General features: G+C 42.4%; 2 protein-coding genes across 2 annotated transcripts in view; one reads left to right on the top strand and one right to left on the bottom strand.

The window, feature by feature from the left end:
• LOC105429522 (Wnt oncogene analog 6) overlaps positions 1-24,801 on the bottom strand; it is a 151,560-nt gene that overhangs the window by 19,888 nt on the left and 106,871 nt on the right. The window lies entirely within an intron of this gene.
• Positions 1,423-21,697, top strand: wg (Wnt family member 1 wingless). Its single transcript, XM_011642552.3, has 4 exons — positions 1,423-2,915; positions 10,251-10,510; positions 19,253-19,527; positions 19,807-21,697. Exons 1-4 carry the CDS (start codon positions 2,815-2,817, stop codon positions 20,362-20,364), a joined length of 1,194 nt encoding a protein of 397 aa, XP_011640854.1. The 5' UTR covers positions 1,423-2,814; the 3' UTR covers positions 20,365-21,697.

The following is a 24,801-nucleotide window of genomic DNA, read 5'->3' as shown; positions in this document are numbered from 1 at the left end:
TTTTTTAAATTGTTTTGAAATTATTTTGTATAGAAAAGATATCTTTGATAAAGTAAAAACACTTTGAAATTGAAGATGAAAATGAAATTAGAAATTTTTTGTTGTCTTCAGATTTAAACAAAAAGACTGCTTACAAGTATAAGCTTAGCTTATAAATTCTTGAATAATCGATATCGATATGCTGCATCTCGAACAAAGACACGCTTAAACTGCGGCAAGAGTGTCCTGTAACTAAACAATGAAAAAATTCTCAACGTGGACGACATTACGTAGAATCCTCCAGAATTCAAGGTGGAGGGGAAAAAGCCCCGCTAGTAGTTCCATAGCTACGCTGTCCTGCATTCCGCGATGCGTTCCCACACATACGCGCGCGTGCACACCTCCGCCTTTCGATTCACGCATTCCCGACGAAAGAGAGGTGACCGACGACGCGCGGCAGATGAGAAAAGGAGAAGGCCACTCCGGGTCGTAGTGAGGGAAGAGCTGAATGAAAAAAGGAGAAGAAAAAAGAGTAGTGGGACCGGGTGAGCGCGATCGACAAAGAGGATGGAAGGGAGACAAAACGGAGGAGTAGACGAAGAGTGGGGAACCTTGGCAAAGACTCCTTGCGCAAGAAACACGAGGATCCGTAGTGGGAGCTCTGTCGGGCGTAGCCTTAACACAGCCCGCCTCCTGTCTCCCCTTGAGAACCACGTGCTCTCCACGTCTACCCGGCACCGCTTCCAAAGGAATAAAACTATGAGATGATGAAACAGACGCGCGCTCTTCACCAAGTTGTGGTGATTTCATCAGGAAAAGATATTACCATTAAAAATATTTTCGAAATCATCAACATTAAATTGTTCTTATAAATTATTTGTTATTTAAATGTTAAGTTTGGAAAGTCTATAATAGTGTTTTTATAAGTCACGTGATTGTTTATTGATGTGACTGACAATCTTAAATTTGATGAAATCACTCTTTTATATCTTACAATATTTTACATCTCATAATTTTACATTAAAAAAAAAATCAATATTTGTTTTTCATCTCTATCTTCCAAACGTCATGTTTGGAATCTATTCTTCGAATTGATTCAAATATAGGGACATCTCTTCATCTTCCGCGACAGACGGAAAGTGAAAGATGAAAGCGTGAATTGAAAGAGAGAGATTTGAAAAGAAGCGGAAATGAGAAAAAGAATCATTAGCGAATGCCGTGCGAGAAGTAAGAGAATGATGTCGTTGACGAGGAAGAGCAGGCAGCAGATGACGAGAAACACACCGGGAGGGAAGAAATTGAAGAGATCGTAGCATAAACTGGTGGAGGAAGAGCAGGCGGGAGGGAGACGGAGGCGGGAGTCGAGCTGAGAGAGGCGGGGCGAGATTTAATCGGTCTTGGGGGGGTCCAGTGGTCTCCACCGCATCAGGGGGGAAGGGAGAACGTTCCGTTCTCTCTCTGAAGAGAGATCGGCTCTTCCGCGGAGGAGCGCGTGCAGTCGCTAGCCGAGGCCTATACTTGCCCGTCGAAGGGTATTGGTTCTCCGACTCGTTGCACCATACCCCCCAAGTAGCGCAAGGGCAACGCGAAACGAACGGACAAAGAGAAAGAGAGAGAGAGAGAGAGAGAGAAAGGGAACGAGAAAAAGAGAACGAGAGAGAGAGGAGAGAGAGAGAGAGAGAGAGAAAATAAGGAGAGAAAGAGAAAGAAAGACAAAGAGGGCACAAAAAAAGAAGAGGGCGAATAGAACACATCTCTCTTCTTACATCTTCGTTCCAACACGAGCACGCGTGCACGCACGCCCGCAGCAGGCACGCATGCACGCGCGCGCGTCATCGCCACCGCCGCTGCCGCCGCCGCCACCGCCACCGTCACCGCCACACGTTACCACTCGGAGGACCTCCCTATCGAGGAAGCAGAGAGTTGGCACGAACGGTCGGCGAATGAACGGAACGGAAGGAGCAGATCGTGGCACGCGTATACGTCACCCCTGAGAGATTAGGCGAGAAACCGCCGGCTTCGGTGGCGTTACCGAAATCTGGGTCCCTTACCTGATCCTAAGCAAACGGCTCACGGCCCGGCATCCCAGGAGGGTTGGCAGGTATAAAACCTTCTCCCGGGCCATTTTGTGTTTGGTCCGTGCGTCTCTCTCCCACCACTAATCGTCCGATCGCACGCTCTCGAAGGGTGACACCCACCCTTCGAGAAGAGCCCTTCGGGGGGGGTGAATTTTCGTGGCCGGTTTACATCACGTCGCAGTCACAGTTAGCAACAGGATCCTTACGGAAGCGTTACGGTGTTTGCCGAAACTAACGGACGTTTTAATAAGAAATACTTCTCGTAAGAAACACTTGATCTAACGTGAAACGAAACGACTGACAGATCTCCAGATCATAGTGCGCGGAAGTGCTTGCGAAGAGAAAGAGAGAGAGAGAGAGAGAGAGAGAGAGAGAGAAGGAAAAAGAAAGAGACGAGTTATATTTTTTCGCTGGATAACGTTGATCTGCTTCGATACGGTTCGCCGAACGTCGATTCCACGAGGGTGACGCGGTGATCAGTGACCGTTATCGAAACACCCCGGAAGGAGTCGCGCTTAAATCCCAGGACGATCTTATCAAGCGATTAGCGTCGGGGTCATGCACACGACCTCGTGAGTGCGATTCGAGAGGGATCCGAGTTCGCGTCGACGAAGAATCGGGAACGCGAGTATCGTGCAAAGATGTTCGTTCAGTGATAGTTGGTGCTAGACCCCGATCGGAGATAAGGACGACGAGAGAGGATTTGCGCGCGCGGGACACTCCGGGATCACGAGACACGCGAGACACACGCCGGAAGATGAGGCTCTGGACGTTGCTGGCCGTACTCTCGGTGACGGTGCACGCGTCGCTGGAGGAGATCACTAGGAATAAGAATCGCGGCAGAGGATCCATGTGGTGGTGAGTACCCTGAGAGAAGAAGAAGCGAGTCCGGAATTTTGCTTCGATACATCCTCAGCGTATAATCAAATTCTTGCCTTGCTTTGCTCTCTCCGCGAACGCACGCCTGTAAATATGTCGTGTCGTAAAATATTTTATCGCCGACATTAGTGCGCGAATAATTTTTTGAAATTAAGCTTGCACCGAATGATTAATAAACCTGTTGAAGTCATTGTACTCTTAACTTGGACAATCGAAGAAATTGGTGAGAAAAGGAAGAAATCTCTCAAAGTTGCATATATCTCATGTTATAGAAATTAGTTTACTTTTTATTACCTAATACATACATTATCAATAAATAATGAAATAAAACATAAAGCGCTTACGATATGTTGGAATAATTATATACAAAAGAGATTGATGATCTCTCTATAAAATAGTGACTTTTTCCTCGATGAAGAATTTTATCTTTCCACTAGCCCATTCGAATCTCATTATATATTCGTATTATTCTTTTTCTTACAGCTAATGGCAATATTTAACGGGTAATTTATTTTGTTGGAAATAAAAAGCTTGCATATTATATGGATAAGGAGAGAGAATAAACTTGACCTGGAATTTTCGACAAATAATAAAAGAACATTTTCTCTTATTACGCAATTATTGACGATGTTAAAAACTCTTTTCCGCTTACAAACGGTGACATCACAGCTAACGATTCAAGTGTTAATTGAGATCATGATTGCGATCGCTGAATCATCGAAAATAAAAATCGTGCTGAAGGAATCAGTTTCACATTGACCTGCCCTTGATCTTTGACGAGTATGCATCGTAAAAAACGAAAGATCCGTCATTTTCATTATTTATTAATTATTCTTATGTCGAGTCTTTTCTGAAGAATAGTTTAAGAATCGATTTATCAACAAGAAAAATGACAATTCCTATTATTCGCAATAAAAGGAAGGAAGGAAGAGATAAAAATATAAGATATCAGTTACCTAGAAAACTTAAAAATAGACGCAATATTCTCAAAAGTAAACATCTCAAAAGATAGAGAATTTTATTTAAATTATACACTTTATTACAAAGTCTCTTATATCTTTAAAATTTTATTTCCTTCCTAAAGTTACGTATATTTTTTGACATCTGAAATTCCTATTCTATCTTACATCTCTACTTCCTTTTGCACTCCCTCAATGTAGTTTCTCGAGGATTTATTAAACAGCAACATGCGCCATACAGAAATATCGACGAATAGATGTCTCGCGAAACCAATGCCGCTCGCGCTTCTTCTCTCACCGCGGCTTCCTCCAATTAAAATGTTATCCTCCATCCTTCGAATCGAATTGACCTTCGTACGTTAATTACCACGTCGTGCGCTCGCACGCATTAACACCTGTCTGCCCCGGCATTTATCGCGCTAATCGCGGGAGCAACGCCGTTTGCGCGCCCGCGCCCGCGAGCGCCCACCGTGTCGTTATTAATTCATTAATCATAATTCTAACTCCTAGCTCGTTTTGATTTGCGATTTCTTGCACGCGCGATATGCGTTAGATAATGACTAACTTCATTAGCCCGATCATAAATAACGCGCGCGATCGAGCGCTCGCGTTTGCATGCTATCCCGCGAGTTAGACGCGGAAAATATCCGCCTGTAGCACAAATCGCCGACGATAAATCAACCGGGTTCGTCGGATTTTCCAATCGCGAAACTCGCATGACGTTTCGTCAGCGATCATCGTCGTGTCGCGGAATCAATTAAATCAATGCGACGCATTGATTCGCGCGTTATTCGCGACGCCACTTGCGTCAGCTCTTGCATACTATCACGAATTGTTCACCGTTTACTAGCAATTAAAAAAACGAACGTATTACCACGGCTCTATATCGCGTGAAATCTAGATCAACTTCTTTCCGTGAGTAATTTCAATTAGAAAACTTAAAGAGCAAAAATAAAGCGTCAAAGATACAAAGCGTCGAAACGGTAAAGAGCAAAAACGAACCGGAAAAAAAAAACAGCATAGATAAACAGATATTTTACAAGAAAATAAATAGCGGGCAGCGAATCGATAGATAAACGAATTAGCTGCGCCAGAAGGAAAATACGGAGAAAGTCGTATGTATTATGTATGTATTGACCCGCCGCGGATACGTCGGAATCGATTGATCAACAGGTACGACCGTGACGATCGGTAGACCGGTCAAGAGCCGATACATGCCGATCCGGCGTATGTTACCGTGCATCGTGGGTGGTCGCATCTGGTGCTAATGGTGACGATTAATTGTGGACGTGGGCAATAATTACACCTCGCGGCGACATAAAGCGCACGCGCGCCCGCGGAGACTTTCCGGATTTTTAAGACGCGCGCGAGCGCGGTGGATTATTACTTTTGTTGTCGTTAATTAAACCTCGCGTATTTTCCCATCCCCGCGAAGGCACGCTCAAACTTTGCGTTATTATAAATGATATCCGTGGGATTTTTATCGCGTGTCGCCATGTATCGTCAGTCTCTTAGAGAAGAAGAATAGATTACATAATTTCTTATTACATTTGAAAAATTGTAAGCAACAAGTTTTCCATTAAATGAAATTTTTCTTAAATTTCAATTATTTCTGGAAGTTCTTTACACATTATAAAATTTGTGTTACAAACACAGTAATTTCCGTTTAAACGGTATGCATATTTCGGACTAAATAAATTTAGTCTATTGCGCATTTAAATGTAAAATACAGAAATTTATTAATTCTTACAAATAACGTTTTACATTTCCTTTCTTTTTTTTTTTTTTTTTTCTTTAATGCAATTTGTCGTAAATAGTCATACAGGATTGTTCACAGATATCTCGTTTTCTTCATTGAATAAAATGACACGTTACGTGTAGTGTACAAACGCGATACTAAACGGGACGCTAAAAGCCTCACCATTAATTATTCAGGTTTCACATTTCAAACGAACGTTTTTCCGCGCGGTCGCAATCCTAACGATCGCTGCAATATTATATATCGATCGCTTTCATCGGTAGTCTTAAATGTGGTCGATTTATCGACGCGACTCGGAGAGGCGGAAATCAAGGAGCGAGGAGTAAGCGATCGTGACAGCGTGGCTCTCCTACGACGACGGGAAAGACGAGAAGTCGGTCGACCGAATGAAAAAGACGTCGTCGAGCGGCGCGATCGGAAACACGACGTCTCGTTCTTGATTCACGATATCTCGACCTGATTCACGTCGCTGTCGTTCTGGATATGGACGGGCTCACGTTAGAAATGACATACGTCGGGATCACTCTGACGCGGTTCTGGAAAGGAATACGCTGAATACACGCGGGGAAAGACATTCACGTAGAACTGAGCATTGGACCGGGCAAAAAGTCCCGAGCATGTCGAACGTTCGCTTCGTTCCCATCGACATATAAAATATTTATAAAATAATTATCCATCGTTGGCTACACGCACGCGTTTATGCACTTTAATTAAAGGCACATGTGCGTTAAAACGTCACGTATAAGTCTCGCTTGATATTTTCATCTCGCAGATCGAAGTTAAGTAAGTTAGATGTAGATTCTGAGTACGTGACCGCATTTGCTCGCCGTTAAATCTGAGCGCTGCAACACGCGCGAAGGATAAAATACGAGATAACGTCATCGTGAGTTCCTCTAAGATATACAATGTGATCTCATAAATTATAACGAAACTGATGAGAAATAAACAACGCTCTCGTCATTCGACGCGACGATCAATTCTCATTAATCAGCTCGAGCAAAGAATAAGACTTTCAATGCTCGAAATATCTAAAGATCTAAAGTTATTCCTGCAAACATTGTCAGTGATTTAACTAACGTTTCCGTCTCTATTCTATATTCGCGGGAGAAAGACGAAAAAATTTTCTACAGCTCGCGATTCTTTAAGAAAACGCTCGCGACGCATCATTAAAACACACGTATTACACTTCGTGATAACGGCGCGAATTTAATATACTCTCTTTTGTCATTACGAGCGCGTATCGTTATTGCCCGTCGTTCTTCTCTTTCCATCCCCGCCTCCCTTCATCTCGAGGGGGCGGGGGGAGGGGGGGGAGAGGGGGGCGATAAATTATTTTCGTCTCGGCCATCGTCTGGCGGTAAGAAAGTATATACGACGAGTGGTGGAGGCGCGGAGGAGTCGTCCCTGAAGCTTTTCAAGCCCAACGTAAATTACAAGCAATAGATATATCCTAACCGGTCCGCGGCGCGGCTTATTTATGGACATCGCTTATTGAATGCACCGTATGCGAGCGCATCGTGCGCATCGCCGCCGATGCTGCGTGGAGCGCATTACGTCGCATCGGCCGTGCGCGGATCGCGCGTGACGAATCGAAGGGCCGCCATGTGGGTTCCGCGTGCATTCCGGATTGGGGGTCTCGCCGATGCGATCGTCGAGAAGACCATCGCACCGTTCGTCTCCATCCCACCTCTACCCTGTCCGTCCTCCTCACTCGCGCGCGAAATAACACGCATAATGCAATGCCGTTTAACCGAGTACCGCCTAACGTTACGTTTACACTTCCTGAAACAAGACGCGGCGTCTCGGCACGTTACATCGTGCCTTCATTCGCACACAGAGCGATACGAGAAAGTGATCTTCCGGGACGTTACGTTCTCCGTCTTTCCTTTCTGGGCCACGTGTTCACTCGCCTCGCACTCCGATCCTGTCTGTCTCAAGTGACATGTTCATTGGACTCGACAGGTGCGGTATATTGTGTTTTATGATTCATCGGTATTGGTCGCATCGCCCACTCAATTACAGGCCGGAAATACACTATTTTCCGACTGTGTATATCGAGGAACAATTCTCCGTGTCTTTTTTTTATCGGGCCACGTGTTTGCCACCTCGCACTTCGAGTTTGTTTAGCTGCGCTCGGAAGTGTCAACGAGAGATCTCGGTGGCGAGTGGCTGACAGTCATTTCGCGGTGGGCGCCACGCGGCCCGGTTTCTGTCAAGACCTCAATTTCCGTCCAGACCACGAAGCGTCGACGGAACCGCAGCGACAGTGATTACCTGTTTATTATGCCGACCGACGACAGATCCGATCCTAGAACGCGCGAGTTATTTTAAATAAGAGTCCCCCGCACGGTCTCTCGTTAAAGAACAACAAATATTCGATGCATTTGGTGCTTTTTCACGCGGAGCGAATAAGTCGTGGACGTTTACGATCCTGTTTGGACTTCGGGGAGTTTCTAATTCGTCAGAGATACTTATAACACTTGGCTGTATCAACATCTTATTACACTATGTTTCTATCACCTTAAATACCGTCGTGTCTTTCTTTCGAATTCGCCGGTATAACTTTTGCTTGCAAATATCTATTGCATTGATATTAGAAATATGATATATTATTAATTGATATTTAAAATATGATATATTAATCTAGTAAGAAAATGTGAATGTAACTTTATACGGGATATATAAAGCAACCTCCCGAATGCTACCTGCATCTAATTAACTAGATTTTAAAATTACCCTTGACTGCAAACTGCGGTTAGCCTTCTGATTATTTCGTGTCTGAGCGGATTACAACATTTCTTATTATACTTGATCGGTATGCATTTTGCGCGGTCCAAAGTTTCTTCGAGGGCCCTCGCATCCCTCTTCCCACGAAGGGCACACTGTGAACGCATTTAAACGTTTTTCTGCGCGATGCTCGATCGATCGAGACGCGAATTCTTTCACAGGCTGGACTCGCGCGGCAGCTTGATTTATATACATATAGGGTGTATCAAAAAGCAGGCACTTTCTCCAAACTGCGACATAAAAAAATGATTTTTAAAAAATAATAATATCTTTACATTATCGATATTAAAATCATTAATAATTTTCCACTTGTAAGTAATTGTAATTAACATTTATAAATAACTAATGATTTGAATGATTTATACGAACGTATTGTAAAATATCTCAATTAGAATTATTTGAAAAGAATTCTGGATTTGGATCTTAGTCATGAATAAAAAACAACAAAGTGTATACCTCGTAAGGTAAGAAAGTTGCCTTTTATCATGTATTCCTTACAGAAACATTAACCTTCAACTCATCGAAAAATGTACTCCAAATCCGCGAACGTGAACACACCCTGTAGATACAACATATATATATATATACACGACGAGCTACCGCTGATCGAAACTGCTGAACCAGTTTCGTCTTTCGTGCTAATCCACCTTCATCGTTCCTCGTTCTCTCGCGCTGCCCGTTCTCTCCTGAAAGCGCACCTTTTTACGCGCGAAATCGGCGTTTCGACGGCGACGAAACTTCTGTTGAACGCACGTACCCATAAGTCACGGCATCAAACGTCTCGCGAGAAAATTTTGGCGATAGACCAAGTGCGTTTTTAAATTAAATAAGCCTAAAAAAATATGTAAAACACGTGGGACATCTTAAAATAATCATTAAATGTTTAACCGCAGCTCCATTTTTATTCGGGAAAGTTACTTCCCCTCCCAGATCGATCGCACCTGTCACGCCCGTGGCGTCAGATAGGACAAATGCAATCGCGGCGGATGACGAGGCGCATTATCGTTCGCGGAATTGCCGCGTAATTAAAATTTATTCGCGCGATATGGCCCGCGATATACCTTGCGCGTTACATTACGACGGCCATGTAATACGCGACACCCATGATAACGACGCGCACGGCGCTCGCCAGAACGAACACACACAGGAGCTCATTAAGGGAATTTACTGGCGATCGCGTTGCATTAAGCTCTTTGCCGGGGCCGGAGCTAGGCTTCAAGCGCAAGCCGAACGCGGCTGCATATAAATTGATAATTTCACGAAAGCGCACATACGATGTGCGCTTTAATGCCCATGCCGAGGATACGATCAGGATTACGCTCCTCCTCCCCCCCCCTCCCCGCGAACGAGGGGAGCACCGCGTATCGCCGGATCACGGGAGTAATTTTACTCAAAGGCTCTTCATTAACACGATCCCTGTTTGAAAACACGTCCTTAACGCTCCACGTCCGCCTGACGCCGTTGGAAGTTTCTTCCCTCGAGTTCAGCCGTGCCTATCTTTTTTCTTCAATGAAAATCCCGAATGATTGTTCAGGCTGAATAGGGATTTTAATAGTCGCACTCAAAGCCACTTCTCGATGGCTTCGATCTGACAAATTATAAGAAATGGCTCTCTCGATAAGTCCTTCTTCTTTCTCCTATGTATTTTTTAAATTAACCTTTCTTTTGTCGTTTTTATTATGTATTACTTTTATTTTTATTAATTATTCGCTTATGAGTATCTTGTCACAAAATTTTTTTTTACGTAATTTTTTTTTACGTGGAGAATATAAAAATTATATCAGTTTTTTTTCTTTATTTTTTTTTTAGGGGTATCGCAAAAGCGGGCGAACCCAACAACTTTTTACCGATGTCAGCAGCTTCCATACATATGGAACCAATTTACACAACTTTGAGAAGAAAACAGAGGAGGCTCGCTAGGGAAAATCCAGGAGTGCTGATGGCAGTGGCAAGGGGTGCGAATCAAGCTATCGCCGAATGCCAACATCAGTTTCGCAACCGGCGATGGAATTGCTCGACGAAGAATTTTCTTAGAGGAAAAAATCTCTTCGGCAAAATCGTCGACAAAGGTGAGCTAATTAATAAATCTGAAACAATAATATACACAATGAAAAATTGATTATCGGATAAAAATAATAAGAACTATTATTACGAAGATATTTTTACGATAATTTGTCTATGAAATTATGTCGCCTGACATTATTAAATTCTCTCAAAAATTCAACAGTCGATTCCACTAATCATTACTTTCATAAAAAATAACGTATCTAAATTATCACGATGATAAATATAATAAAATTATAAATCATAAATTGTAGTAAAGAAGCGATAAATAAATATTATCTCCTTGGCTTCGTGGGATTGAAAGTTGATAAAATGATATGTAAACTACTTGAAGATACGTTATTCTTTTACGTTTTAAAGACCGTCCATCGATTCACGGACGTGTTGCGATATAACCGGTACTCCCGATAGAGATTTACTGGCGACAAGTTTCAGCGGAGAAAACGAGAGAAATAAGAAGCGAGAGAGAAGTCCGATTACGGCCGTTAAGATCGCGAGTGACAAATCTGTCGATTTGCTTAAGCCAACACAAGCTCGAGACGTCTCGTAACACTCGGTAGATTAAGTAATAAGGCCGTCATCTCGTCATCGCAATGCGTCATCGTTGAGCGAACGATACCTTCGAGATAAGCCATGGATTCAGCGGATGTTAGAGCCAATTTAAAACGACATCACTGGCCTCTTATCTGGTCGAAAAGCGTGTTACTTCGAATGGATCATATTTCTCCTAACTTTACGTTTGTTATCTCAATTACATACAATCATGCAATAAAACTTGTGGATTTATTTATTGTGCGTACGAGTTTGAGATACGATTAAAGATGAAAGGTGTGTAAATTGCAATACAAATTGCATGATAATTTCAATAAGATATAATTAATTAACAAAACATATAGTATATTTATTAATATAAACAAATTCTTTTTGTGTATATTTGTGTAAATTTTTTTTCTTTATTTATGTAAAATTTAGATAACAAATTTTTAGAAGTGAATATATGAGAGATGCTATTAGATATAATAAATATTCGCTGGGTTATTCTATTGCTATTGAACACTGCGAGACACCCGCGGTGCTTTCGATAAGGCACATTAACATCTCATTCGAATGCGAAACGATCGCATAGATCGAGTGCATAGAGCGCGAAGACTCGAAGTCGTCGTGGGGTTAGAAGGACGAGGGCACTAGCGCTGACGCGACGAGGAGAGAAGAGAGGACAGGGGAGCCTTAGGGGGCGTGCCCTTCGTCCGAAGGCTCCGGGCACGTGCCCTCACCGGCCAGATGTATGTTTTGCAACCTGATAATGGACCTTCTCGTACCAGTTCTGGCTCCCCTGCGGCTCTTTTAGATCTCGTCGAGGCGATTGTAAGCCGAGCTTTTTCGCTCGAGCCGCTCCCACCCCATTACGTCGAATGTCCCCATATGGCCACTTAGTAAAACTAAAAGAAGTACAAGAGTAGAGATAGAAAGAGAGAGAGAGAGAGAGAGAGAGAGAGGGGGGGGGGCAGAAAAGAAGGGGGTGAAAAGGGGTAGAGAACGAGAGAGTAATGCGCGCATTATTTTCACGAACTTGTAACACGCACGCCTCGACGCCCAGAGACATGTTTCGTTACAACATTGCAATACGAGACGATCGTAACGTCGCGATGGGGTGACGCGGATTGGCGGTTAATACGAGATGTTCCCTTTGGTGTGTCTGCGACTGACACCGGTATCTAGTTGCAGATAGATTTGTATCCTCCATACTCTGTCCCTTATTTCCGATTCACCCTCCGATCGCATTCACTCGCTGTTTCCTATAACGTATTTGTCATATGTCCAACAACGTATTAAAAATGATTTACAATTCGTCCTGTTGGGAAATATTTAAAAATCATCTTTATGACTAAAAATATCTCGTGTCTCTTCTGATTATTTGTTAGGTAATTCTTAATGGAATATTATTGAGTATCGTGGAATTTTTTTCTTTTGTAGGGAATTTGCATTTGCGTTAAAAAAAAAAAAGTTTCTTTATTCTCTTGTGAGATTATTATGTAAGCACTTGTAAAAAAATTAACGCTCAATATATTCAGCATACGTAATTGAATTTAATGCATTATGCATATTTGGATTTGCGCGTTAGAGTTATACGCTTCCCATGCGTTATTACCGTACTTTGTGACCGTTATAAAATAAAGATGCGGCACAACCACTATTAGAAATTCTGTAAATTGAACGAGTCCGCGGCATTTATATGACACCTGTAAGCGAAAAAGTGAGAGCGCCATATGTGGCATCCATAACGCTTGACGTGTTAATCAAGCTCCGAGAAAGCCACTCACAGATAATAACGCCGGTAGGGTCGAGAATTCGTTTTTACATTCGCTTCGCACTTCTATGATACATTGTTCTGTCAGAACCGAGTGGAAAATGATTACGTGAAATGAATCGTAAAATATAAAAGCGCATCGCATGATTTAAAGATCGATCGGCAATATTATTCCGTCAAGATTAAGTAACCATTGTGAGAGATATTAATTTAATACACGCGGAAAACTTATCGCTTATTATATTTGTTCGTCCCGAAAAATAATGGAATTATAATGAGCAAATTCGCGTAATACATCGATAGTTCGATGTGTCGAAAAGCAGATTTAGATCTTGATTTATACCTTCCCCCTTTTCCGTTTTCCGTAATAATCCGCAGGATCACTCGCAGCTTCCACGAGACGGGGCCCTCGACCTTTCACCTTTCGTCTTCGTCGCCTGAATGCGAACCAGTTTTCTCCGCTCTTCTCGCTGCCGTTGTCTCGCTTCTCGTATCTTCTTTGTCCTCGTACGGATCCTCTCGAGATTTGATCTTCACTATACTAGCACGAGGAAACGTAGATCGCTATCGACTACCAGTAATGCGCTCTTGTCGTACTTGTCGAGGACGAGGGGATGAGGGAGGGGGGGGGGGTACGGAAAGAACTCGCGGTCGCACACCGGCTTAAACGGTCGTTTCCGGATTATCACCGTGCTCAAACTGTCAGCAGTCACGCCGGAAATATAAGTTGTGAAAGTAGAATGGCGACATATAGATTTTCAAGCGGGATAACACGTCTATTGCGTCGTATTGATCTCATGTTAATACCACCGGGTGTGGCGTGACGTCCCGTTGCAAATATACATATTTATTGCTGCAAAAAAACGGAAAATCACATAGAGATTCACGTTTTGTAAGACTTTTACTGCTACGGAGGAAGAAAAAAAATCCTCCTATCGAGCCGTTAATTGAGAAATATAAGTATTAAGTTAGAAGATATAAGGTACTCTATATGGACGTTAATTTTCTCTCGCGCTGACATATTATTAAAAGTACGAGAGGCAAGTTGTCAATCCATACTGGAATTTCTAATAACACGATTTTGCCAGTGAGTCAAGACAGTCTTAATATATTCATATATGTCGGTGTGGAAACACATAATTAGCGATTCGATAAAAACGTGACGTCGATTAATATGTATACGATCCGAAACTTTTGTCGACAGGCAACACGAGAGTTGAACATACGACATTTGAATTTAAATAATACTACATAATCATTGCATACGTAAAGGAGTGGACGAAATTAATATCGAGCCGAGTAAGGCGACTTTCCTCGGATCGGAGAAGTTCGCTCGATACTTTTGGTTGCGTTTGTACTCGATATTATAGCTGGTAGTGAGTGCGTTCGCGGCCTGTAATCATTTCGCCGCCAAGAGCCACCTACCGCATTGGTATCCTTGCCTTCCTCCGTTCTCCATCTCGTTTCTTCCCTCGGCTTCTCTTCTGCTCCTTTCTCTCATGGCTTTCTCTCGTGCCTTTGCGTCTTTCTTCTCTTCAGCACACACCGTGGCTCACAAAAGCAAGCCTCGCAGCCTAATTGCTCGGTAAACTGCCAGAATTTTGCCGCATCGGGCGTATAACACTGTCTCTTCCTTCCTCAGATTATTTTTGACGATCATAGCCAAAATCATTCGACAGCAAAAAAAAAGACTATAATTGCATCGTCGGTGACAGACTCGCGTATAAGTTAATTTCATTCAAAACTAGAAGAAGATAAAATTTAAAAAAATGTAGATAAATACGCTTGATATGCGACCACGGTAGAATACACAAAATTACCAATATATAAAAATAGTTCCAATCTTGATCAAAACACATATGCAAATAATCATCTTTCTTCCTGGCTATGCTCTATCAATGAGGCAACCAAAAGAAGTTTGCGATTAGTTACGGACCTGTATCCTATCCTACGAAATGACGTTGCAGCTCCGTGCGGTTTGCATTGCGCCTGCCGATTCTATTATAGCCCAAGTTTCAACAGAAGGCAAATTTTAAAACATGAGAAGAGGAAGAGCCACAAAGAACATGCATGATACAGAACGGAAATCCTCCGACAAATCTCGATTTACCAACTGTTATTCCGGAGACAGTTGTTACATATCTTATGCGACGGAAGTTAAAATCAAAGTTAACCTTTTCGTGACGAAGGATTGAAAAATCCGCGCTATTGTCCGGATCCTTTTATTGTCCTTCTCGATTTTTCATTCAAAATGACGTAAGTTCGTAATCTTATCTTCGTCGGAAACGACGCGAGGTCGCGGCGTGTTCCGAATATCTTCGCCATGCGCCGCGATATCGGCGTAATCGACCATTTACAGGATAAATAACAATCAATATCTGTCCGGTGTGCGCAGCGCAGGACGCGTCTTATATGGTGACATCAGGCGCTTTTTTGCCACGGCCATAAATCGCGGCCTATGATGGGCTACATGTGTCGACGGCACGCCACGGTTTCTTGCGAAAACGTGAGTCGCGACCCAATGGGCTCCACGTGATTTTTACATCTTGTTTGCTTCCATGGAGCCCCCGCTCTCGTTCCCGCGGGTCTATATGGCGCTCCGTGTTATTCCGCGGTCTTCGAGTTCCTCAGGACTGTCCTGCCTGTTCTTGGCTTCTCTCCGTCTTTCTTATTTTCGAGCCTCGCCGGGTTGTCGCCGCGATCATTCGTACAGTCGTCAGAAATACCTGGTTATACCGAGGAACATCGCTCGCGAATACGTCAAAAGGGAAAAATGCAAAGGAAATATTTTTCTACATCGATTTTATATATATGTATATATATTGAAATACTAAATTATTAAAATTTATTTAGAAATAAGACGTAGAAATAAATGATATTAATTTTCTTCATAATAAGTTACAATTTATCTTCACAATCTTATATCATATTTAACATTCTTCGAGTAAGCAACTTCTCATTTTCTGCATGTCTGTTAAGTATAAAAGTCATTTTTATAGTCGATCTTTTAAACTTGCATTTTTCTTTATGCCTTTAGTTGCTGAAACGGCAATCTCTGTCTCAACGCAAGTAATAAATCCATCTTTCCATTCTTTATAACGTCCGTAATGAATCATTGCAAGCAGTTTTATGTCCAGCCTATCACTTGACATCACAAACCATCATCTCATGTCTAATGATTGTATTACGACATATCTACATAAATCATCACGTCGCCGATATCGTCGTCGGGGACCACCATCGCCAGTACGTCGTTTTAGATTCCACGCGTAGGTGGTTGCACCATAACTCGTTCTGTCCCCTGACAGGAACTCGGACCGCGACAGTAGCAATAATTTCTAACGATTTTATCTCTGTGGAATTTCAGCCGAGACGCAAATGTTTCTCGTAAAGATGCGCGACGATGTCGCTTAGGACAATCTTGAAAACGACAAGGTTGCAGAGATTGCGGTTTTTTTGTTCTATATATCTCATCGAGACGTTACATCGAAATGCCAACTGTTCGTCTAATGAGCTTCATAAATTAGGATTTCCTAATGAGAACCATACACTATTTTCCATATTAAATTTTCTCCGAATTGGATTTATCAAATAATTTGTAAATTCAAAGATAGGAATCTGAAATATTTTTTATATAAATATACATATACATCATAGTTTTACAATAAAAATTTCTCGCAATAATTCAGTAGTGGATGATATTGTCACACTTATAATTTACACTTATCGAAATAATTTTATATCGATTGCTATAAAATAAAAATAATTTTAGACAATGTGAATACTTGGATGACACATAGAACACATAATTCCCTCTTTATCAAATAAAATATTAACAAGAAAGATATGTTATCATTATTAAAAATATTTATGGTGGCATATGTTGTATACATTTACCTACAGGAGAAAATTGTCCCATTAATTTTATTTTCCATAAAAGTTTCAAGACTACATACCAGACGCTTTGGGCTGGAAATATTTCGAGTCTGTCTCCTCAGAGACAGGTTCCGAACCAGTACGCGAGTACGACCGGGGAACTCTCATCGATGTGTGTGCGCGCGCGTGTTTACCCTGCGGGCATACCCTGGCTGCGCCTCCAACTTGCTCATACTATTTGAACGAGTCGATAAAACCGCCGTCGAACTATTTATCGTACGCGGAACAAGCGAGAAACGGCGTACTCGCCTCGTCGTGGGCAAACAATCGCGGTACCGGGATTATCGAGAGTCGTGCTTTTTGTTCTCCACCTGATACTTTCTTCACACCGGATCTTTCACCGTGTCGCACTCTTTCTCTCACTTTTCATTTTTCTTCTTTCCCTCGCTCTATTCTCCCGCGGCTTCGCGAGCGCACGCGAGTGTGCGCGCACGCGCGCGCGTGCCGATAACGGCATATTTCCGTGCCCCTAAGAAACAAGACCGCGACTCGCTTATCTACGAGTGACGATCCGATTGTTTGAATATCGTAAAAACCCGTAAAAGCCAAGAAAAATCGAACTGATTGCTTTCCACGAATTATGAAATCCACGACGAGGCAGTGAGTTTCATCGAGGCCATGAACGATTAGTCCGAGTTCCTTAACACGTGGAAAAAACGTGATTCGACAAACGCTATGCAATTATACCGATAAATACCGATACGGTACGATACCCGAACAAAGAACACGGTAATCGATCGTGTTTTTTTTTTTCGTAAAATCTTTTTCTTCTATTTTTCTTTTCCTCCTTTGAAAGAAGGGACTTGTCTTGTTCTCTCTTCTAACAGAGGTATTAATAACAGAGACAAGAATTTATTTTTCTCGAACTAAAAAAGGAAAATATGTCGAAGACAGTAGGGAAATAAATATCGTTACGTGCATCTGAATAGTAATGAAAAATTTCTGAAATTCCTAAAAAGTGAATGGTCTTATTCAAGACATGCTAAATTATTAGCAATACGTTAAAAACAGGTATAACAATATTTTTTTCCTATCCATTCAACAAGTTGACGATTAATTTCCTTAGCTTATTCCTTTCCTTGTTAAACGAATTTGTGACACTTTCATGCTTTCGTTGTTAGTCCCCAGAACGTCTCATCTAGAAGGCAACGCGATTACGAACGGTGTAATCCATTCAGTCATGCTAGTCTGACATTATGATAAATAATATCTGGAACTGATCGAATTTAGGGTGAGAGAGGAAACGGGGCGAGGATCCGCCGTGATAATGGGGTGTAACGACATAAATCTTTCTGCTTTTCTTCAACGTTCTTGCCTTCTCACTTCCGCCAAAACCAACTGTGCACGGGGATTAAAAAAAAATGCTCATTTCTCTCCTTCTTTATCCCCTTTTTCGTGACTTTATTCGACTTTCTCAATGCTCACTATTGTTAAAAAGAAATCTTGAAATGTCACTGACGTAACGTAAAGAATTCGTAACGAATTTAAAAATTTAAGCCGAGGTTGGATCGCGGATGATCATTCAATCATCATCGGCTGGAGGATCATTTCTTCGTTAAATCATTTGACATTTTATTCTTGCTCTCAGATTTTATTACTTAGATACGCATGTATCATGCACATTTAATTGAGGCTGAAGAAAGTTGTTTTAATCGATTATTTACTGCGAACGTGTTGTTGTGTTTTAATTAAATAAAAAAATATCTTTCAAAACTGATTAAACAATTAAATTAATGAGTTTCAACGTAAAAATGAAGAGCGTAATATTTTTTCACTAATGGGGCAATGTAACACTGCCTCGGAATGGTGCGAGCTCGCAATTTATGAAATTGTTTCGTCCGCTCTTCTCTCGCGCGATATCTTCACCGGCACAAAAGGAGCCGGCACGCACCTGCACCTTATGCAGATAAGGTCGAGGTGCTTCAGGTCAGCCCACTCAGAGTTAAGGTCACGTACCATCTCCTGCCTCTCGCGCTTCTTCTCTTTCTCTTTCACTGTCGTTTCTTCTTGTCCTTCCCTCTTACGGACACTCCCGTTCTCTCTCGCTTCCACCTGCGAGGACTTCTCGCGCAGGTAGTCTCTCGTGGAGAATTGAGATGTTGCCTGACGTCACTACTCATCTCCCACGCGACTAAACACCGTGAAAGTTTTGTCAGCACTCCCGGAAAATATAAAAATATTGATAGCTACTTGAAAGAAATAAATAAATAAACATTTCGTCATTTCATATGAAAAGATCTGTGGTACTTTTAAAAGAAAAATAATCATAATTTTTTGACACTTGATTTTTACCGAAAATTTCCACAAACATTGTATTGTAAATAAAGTTAAAAAACTGAAAGCCTTAATAATGCAATGGATATGACAAAAAGACAATATGTATATACATAAAATAATAAATTTTAGCCGAGTGACACCTGGATTTACATTTTCCAGATGCTGAATGGAAAAATTTAATTTCCGGTACGGCGCGCGTCATAAATTTTCCGTGATTTTCTTGCAGGATGTCGAGAGACTGCTTTCATCTACGCCATCACGAGCGCGGCGGTGACTCACAGTATCGCGAGGGCATGTAGCGAGGGCAGTATTCAGTCGTGTTCATGCGACTATACCCACCAATCACGTGTATCATCCGCCGTTCGAGACTGGGAATGGGGTGGTTGCTCGGATAACATCGGATACGGCTTCAAGTTCTCTCGCGAATTCGTCGATACTGGTGAACGTGGGCGAAATCTCCGCGAGAAGATGAATCTGCATAACAATGAAGCTGGCAGAGCAGTAAGCGTTTTAATCCTTTTAATTACTTTATATATCTAATAGAAAAAAAAAGATAAAACCGGTAGAATTATTTTTTTAAATAACATTCACTCTGCGTTATCTAAATTTAGATAAGAGATAGAGTATTTCGCTCTAATCTTGATGTTCAATATTCATAATATATTATATTTTATTTACTGGCGAGTTTGTAAATTCACTAACAAAAAAATCGATCGAACGACAACAAGACATTTATTAAATTGCGGAATAAGACTAGAGATTCCGCCTTTCTCATTACAGCACGTGACTTCGGAAATGCGTCAGGAATGCAAGTGTCACGGCATGTCTGGCTCCTGCACGGTGAAAACCTGCTGGATGCGGTTGCCGAATTTCCGCGTGGTCGGCGACAATCTGAAGGACCGTTTCGACGGGGCCTCCCGAGTGATGGTCAGCAATTCGGATCGCGCGCGCATCAACACCAACGCTATCACCAGCAACTCGGCGAGCAATTCCGTGCATCAGCACCGCGACGGTCTCGGACGCCGGCACCGCTACAACTTCCAACTGAAGCCGTATGATCCGGACCACAAGCAGCCTGGGCAGAAGGACCTCGTCTACTTGGAACCGTCGCCGGCGTTCTGCGAGAAGAATCCCAAACTCGGTATCCTGGGCACCCACGGGCGACAGTGCAACGAAACGAGCATCGGCGTCGATGGCTGCGACCTAATGTGCTGCGGCAGGGGCCACAAGACTCAGGAGGTGACGGTAATCGAGAGGTGCTCCTGCACCTTCCACTGGTGCTGCGAGGTTAAATGCCAGCTGTGCAGAACGAAAAAGACGGTACACACGTGTCTATAAAGAGGGAATTCGATCATGAGATTCGGAATCTTGGAATCTTGATGATTTTCGAGGCGATCTTCATACGGGGTTAAATCAAAGATTCGAACTCTCTCCGTTTTCCCTCGGTAACCCCGGGTATAACGGTGTGACGTTGAGAAATTGGAAGGACGAGACTACGCTCTTCTCTCTAGCTCAAAAAACCCTAATCTCTTTCGTGAACGACCGACGGTCTGTTTTTACGAGAGATCCTGCCGCAGGACTTGCCGGACGGGGTCGAAGTCGTCGTGGAGTCCCGCGTGAAACTTCCACGGGACTCCCTCGTCTCCAGTATTACGCGAAACGAACGAAACTACATATATTTATTACGTCGCGTCGCGCGCGTACTAAAGACTGAGATGGTGAGAAGCGTTCGTGCGATCGTAGATTTTTAAGGCTTTAAGATAAGGACAATTGGCGAAATGCGGTGGAAACGGTGTAAATGCCAGCGTGACACCGGCTCGCTATTCACCGACGAGAATCAAGCTTCCTTAATGAAAGCTCTGACATGTTAGCTGTGACAGTGTCATATGGTAGAGGAAAATAATTTAAGGCTACTGGTATCCGCATTTCTCGTCTCAGGTTGTTATCCACTGGAGACATTTATCTCAAATTATTTATATATTTCGCGCTTGCAATATTCAAATTTAATTTGTGACCGTTTTTCTTGCCGTAAATTGAATTAGTGCTTACTTCTCTCGGCTGTAGAGAACATTTAATCATGATAAATGAATTAATAAACAAAGAAGCCTTTAATTATTTTATCTTGTTGCATATGAGGTCTTCGTTTTAAGCAATGTTTATTGACTACGACACGAGCATTCGTAATCTCGTGAAAGCATTATTTATTCTTAGAAAGGTGTCTTTTTTGCGCTTTAGACACTCGCTCCCTCGGGGAAACGGGCAATCTCGTACAGATCGCATACTTGTATATACATAAATAAATTATAGCGATATATCTTACAGCAATGTGAGTCGATCGGTGGTCAATATATTTCTCCGTAAGAAACTATTGTAAATAAAAACAAACACACGCGACAAAGATGAAGCCCCACATTGGGAGTGGTAAATTATTTTTATATCTTTTTCATATTTCTCTCTTTCTCTCTTTCCCCTTTTTTCTTTACTGAGTACTGGGGTATTAAGAATTCCGCAGGTTTAAAAATATCTTCTACCAATATTGGGTAGAGAAACTATTTTTTGAATAAAAAAATTCCAACGAATGATAATTCCAATGTTGTGCATAATAAATGTATTAATTATTGCTCGTAATTTATATAAATAAATATATAAGAAGATTAAATAAACGACGAAATTAAAATCTATAATTATATTTTATCTTATCTACTCCTTATCTTATCTCCTTCCCATAAAGTTATAAAAATTCTTTCATTAATTTTTAGCATATAATTGCGATGACTTATCGCGCGATATAACAATCTATTTATTTTGCCTTAAGTATTTTATCGAAACACAGAAATCATGCTTTTCATTTGCTTGTTGAAAAATTGAAATGAAAAATTAATATAATCCTTGAGTACTAAAATCTACTAGCTTCCTATCATGATACGCATTTGGAACAGCGATAACACTGGTTTGCTTACGAAGGGCTAAGGACATTTTCGCAAAAGCGAGACTTCCACTCGAGCGCTAGATCCATTTCACGATCGCGGATCTCCGTTGACGAGATCTACGAGCAATCCCTCGAACTTCGGTCCTACGGTCGCTCGGCGCCGCGGTTGTGTGTCGCAGGACTATTCAATATTTTCCCATTACACGATGCGCGCCGCCGTCGACGTACTCTCGCGAAATATAGCCAACTGGTTCCCCAGCTGGACGACTTCATAATTCCTGCGCCGAGTGAATGTCGTGGGAGGCCCATGCCCCGAGGAGGACTGGTTCGGCTCTCCTCATCCTCCTTTTCTTTCTCTCTCGTCTCCCCTCCCCTCATCGCCCTTCTCGTTCTCCCTTCTTTTTCTCATCGCGTTCTTTCTTCCTGCATCTCTGCCTTCCACCGTTTCAGCGAATGCTGCACGCGATGATAACGAACGCAGGAATCCCGCAGGAATCTCCGCGCGGGATAAAAGGACCCTGACCGCATACAAACAGGCATCCGCGCTAATGGTACCAACACTCCATCGCCGACCTACCGGCTTTCTCTCCCCCTTACCCGCCCCCTTTTCACCTTTTTTCCACATGCTCCTTCCCCCGATCCACCTTTCGCTGCCGCTTCCTCCTTCTGTTGCGTATCTCTTTCTCTACCGACAGACCACCGGTTCTTTTATCTGTCTACGAATAATAATTATTTTTTGTAAATTTTCTATGAGTTTAAATATTGATTATGATATATAATTAATAATGATACTTTTTCTACATTTCTATTCTCCATTCTCGTCAGATTAATTATCGAAAAATTATAAAGAGTGGTAATATAAAGAAATATATCATTTTTTTTAAGTATAAAATCTTATCTTTAATATTACACGCAATTGATGTATCTGAAGCACTTACAATTAGTAATAAAGTTAAGAATTGAATTTAACTAACAAATTCGAATTATGCAATGCACTCATGCAATATTTATACCTATCTCATTGCGTAATGGCCAATCAACTTCCGCTATTGAATTCTTGATCATTCATCACTTTGAGATTCACATCCGGTGATGCAAAGCTGAGGAGGATAGTATATCGCGATAGTAAAACAAATTCTTACTACAAGAAAGAGAGAGAAAGAGAAAAAGAGAAAGAGGGAGAGAGCGAGAGAGATTGCCAGCATCCCAGCAGACAAGAATCTCGGGCAGCCGGACCACTTCTCACGGCGGTCCCTTTGATCTTACCTGACCCACCCACCCCCTCGGTCCCCCACCTCGACCAACGGACACCAGCAGCCTCTCCAGCCCTTCTCTTCCCCGCCCTCATGTGAGTTCGGGTTTTTACCCCGGGCCAACTCAACGTTGAGCGGCAGCCAACCCTCCCTCCCCGCTATCTCCGCTTTGAGCACCGTCCTCGCATTCTCAAAAAGCACGAACGCATCCTGGAGGCGACCAAGGTGGATTCATTCAGTTTTACTATTATTACGCATACCGTCACGCGTGCGGTTCGTTTTAGCTCGGGGAATGCGATCCTGGATCCCGGCGATGCCGCCGAGGTGCTTGGTAGGTGCGCCGGTTTAATGGAACGGACGTCTGGGAGGTGGACAGCCGCGGATAAATACGACATGTCGTTAAGAGAGCCCTCTGCAACTTTTGAATTCTGGCAAACTCGAGGAGCAACGCGTGCCAATTTCCGCGTGTCTCTTTCGCGATTCGCACATTCTATCGAACGCACAGACGCACGCGGTAGAGATCTACTCAAATTTAAGAAACAAACTAATATCTCATCATTATTTACATTCCACACACTTATTTTTTACGAAAAATTTTCCTCCTCTTTTTTAATTCTCTACAAATTATAAATAATCTATTTGTATTATAAAAAAAAAACAGTAGTAGCTCAAGTTTAATTGGAAATAAAGTGCGCCGACGTGTCATCGATACTTCTTACCAGTGCTCCTTTCGCCGCTCTATCGTCGTTTGAATCTTTCGCATGATTCTCTCGCCGGCGAAGAGAAGAGCGATCTCTCTGTCCCTGGCGCCGCGATCTGATAGAGGCGACGAAAACATTTAGAGGTTATAAGAGCCCCCGAGACGATAAAATCGGGGTAGCCAGGCGGGCGGAACGACACGCGGCGTGTCGTGCACGAACACACGCGCGTGGCATCCTGATGGGCATCCTCTTCACGAGACACTCCGCACGCGGAGGCGCTCGATTGTCATTCCTCGTGCTGTGCATTTCGTATTCTCGAAACATCTCAAAGTCGGATACGAGCGTTGATATGTACTTCTCACGCTGGATCATTATTGTCTGCGAGAACTTAAAGGATCGCATTTCCCTTTTTCCAAGTTCCAAACACTATCAGTATTTAAATTTAAATTGCATATATATATATATATATATACAAGTAATAACGCATTTTATTTAAGCGTAACATAACGAGAAAATAATATAAGTATAAGAAAATATATAAATATATAGTATATAAGAAAATTAAAGATAATTAAAAATAAATTAGAGAAAGCAAGATGAAGGGATCAAAGGGGGATGCCTGACAAAATTCAAAACGTTCTTCGCTTCACAGTCGTTCGTCCATTTTCAAATAAAAATAATTGGGCGCGCACACGTAAATCAATTAATTTATCGTTTTTGCTATCAAGACGAAGGTGGCCCATCCTGCTTGTCGACGTCGTCGTCGTCCGCGTCGTCGCCAGGATATAGGAATGGCTGGAATCTCTTTTGGCGGGACCTAGACCTCGTCGTCGTGGCCATTCGTGGGAAAGGATATCGGCTGACATTCGGGACCACACCGTCGAATTATCGG

This window comes from Pogonomyrmex barbatus, unplaced genomic scaffold (assembly GCF_055798465.1).
Source record: "Pogonomyrmex barbatus isolate J1 unplaced genomic scaffold, ASM5579846v1 scaffold3, whole genome shotgun sequence".
NCBI classification, from domain to species: domain Eukaryota; kingdom Metazoa; phylum Arthropoda; class Insecta; order Hymenoptera; family Formicidae; genus Pogonomyrmex; species Pogonomyrmex barbatus.
The sequence above is the reverse complement of the archived record's forward strand: the minus strand, read 5'-3'. Positions and strand labels throughout refer to the sequence as shown.

Excerpts from the sequence above, each read along its gene's own strand:
- wg (XM_011642552.3), top strand. The coding sequence starts at position 2,815 with ATGAGGCTCTGGACGTTGCTGGCCGTACTCTCGGTGACGGTGCACGCG. Across the intron at positions 10,511-19,252 it reads CGGCAAAATCGTCGACAAAG|GATGTCGAGAGACTGCTTTC; the intron begins GTGAGCTAATTA and ends ATTTTCTTGCAG. Across the intron at positions 19,528-19,806 it reads ACAATGAAGCTGGCAGAGCA|CACGTGACTTCGGAAATGCG; the intron begins GTAAGCGTTTTA and ends TTCTCATTACAG.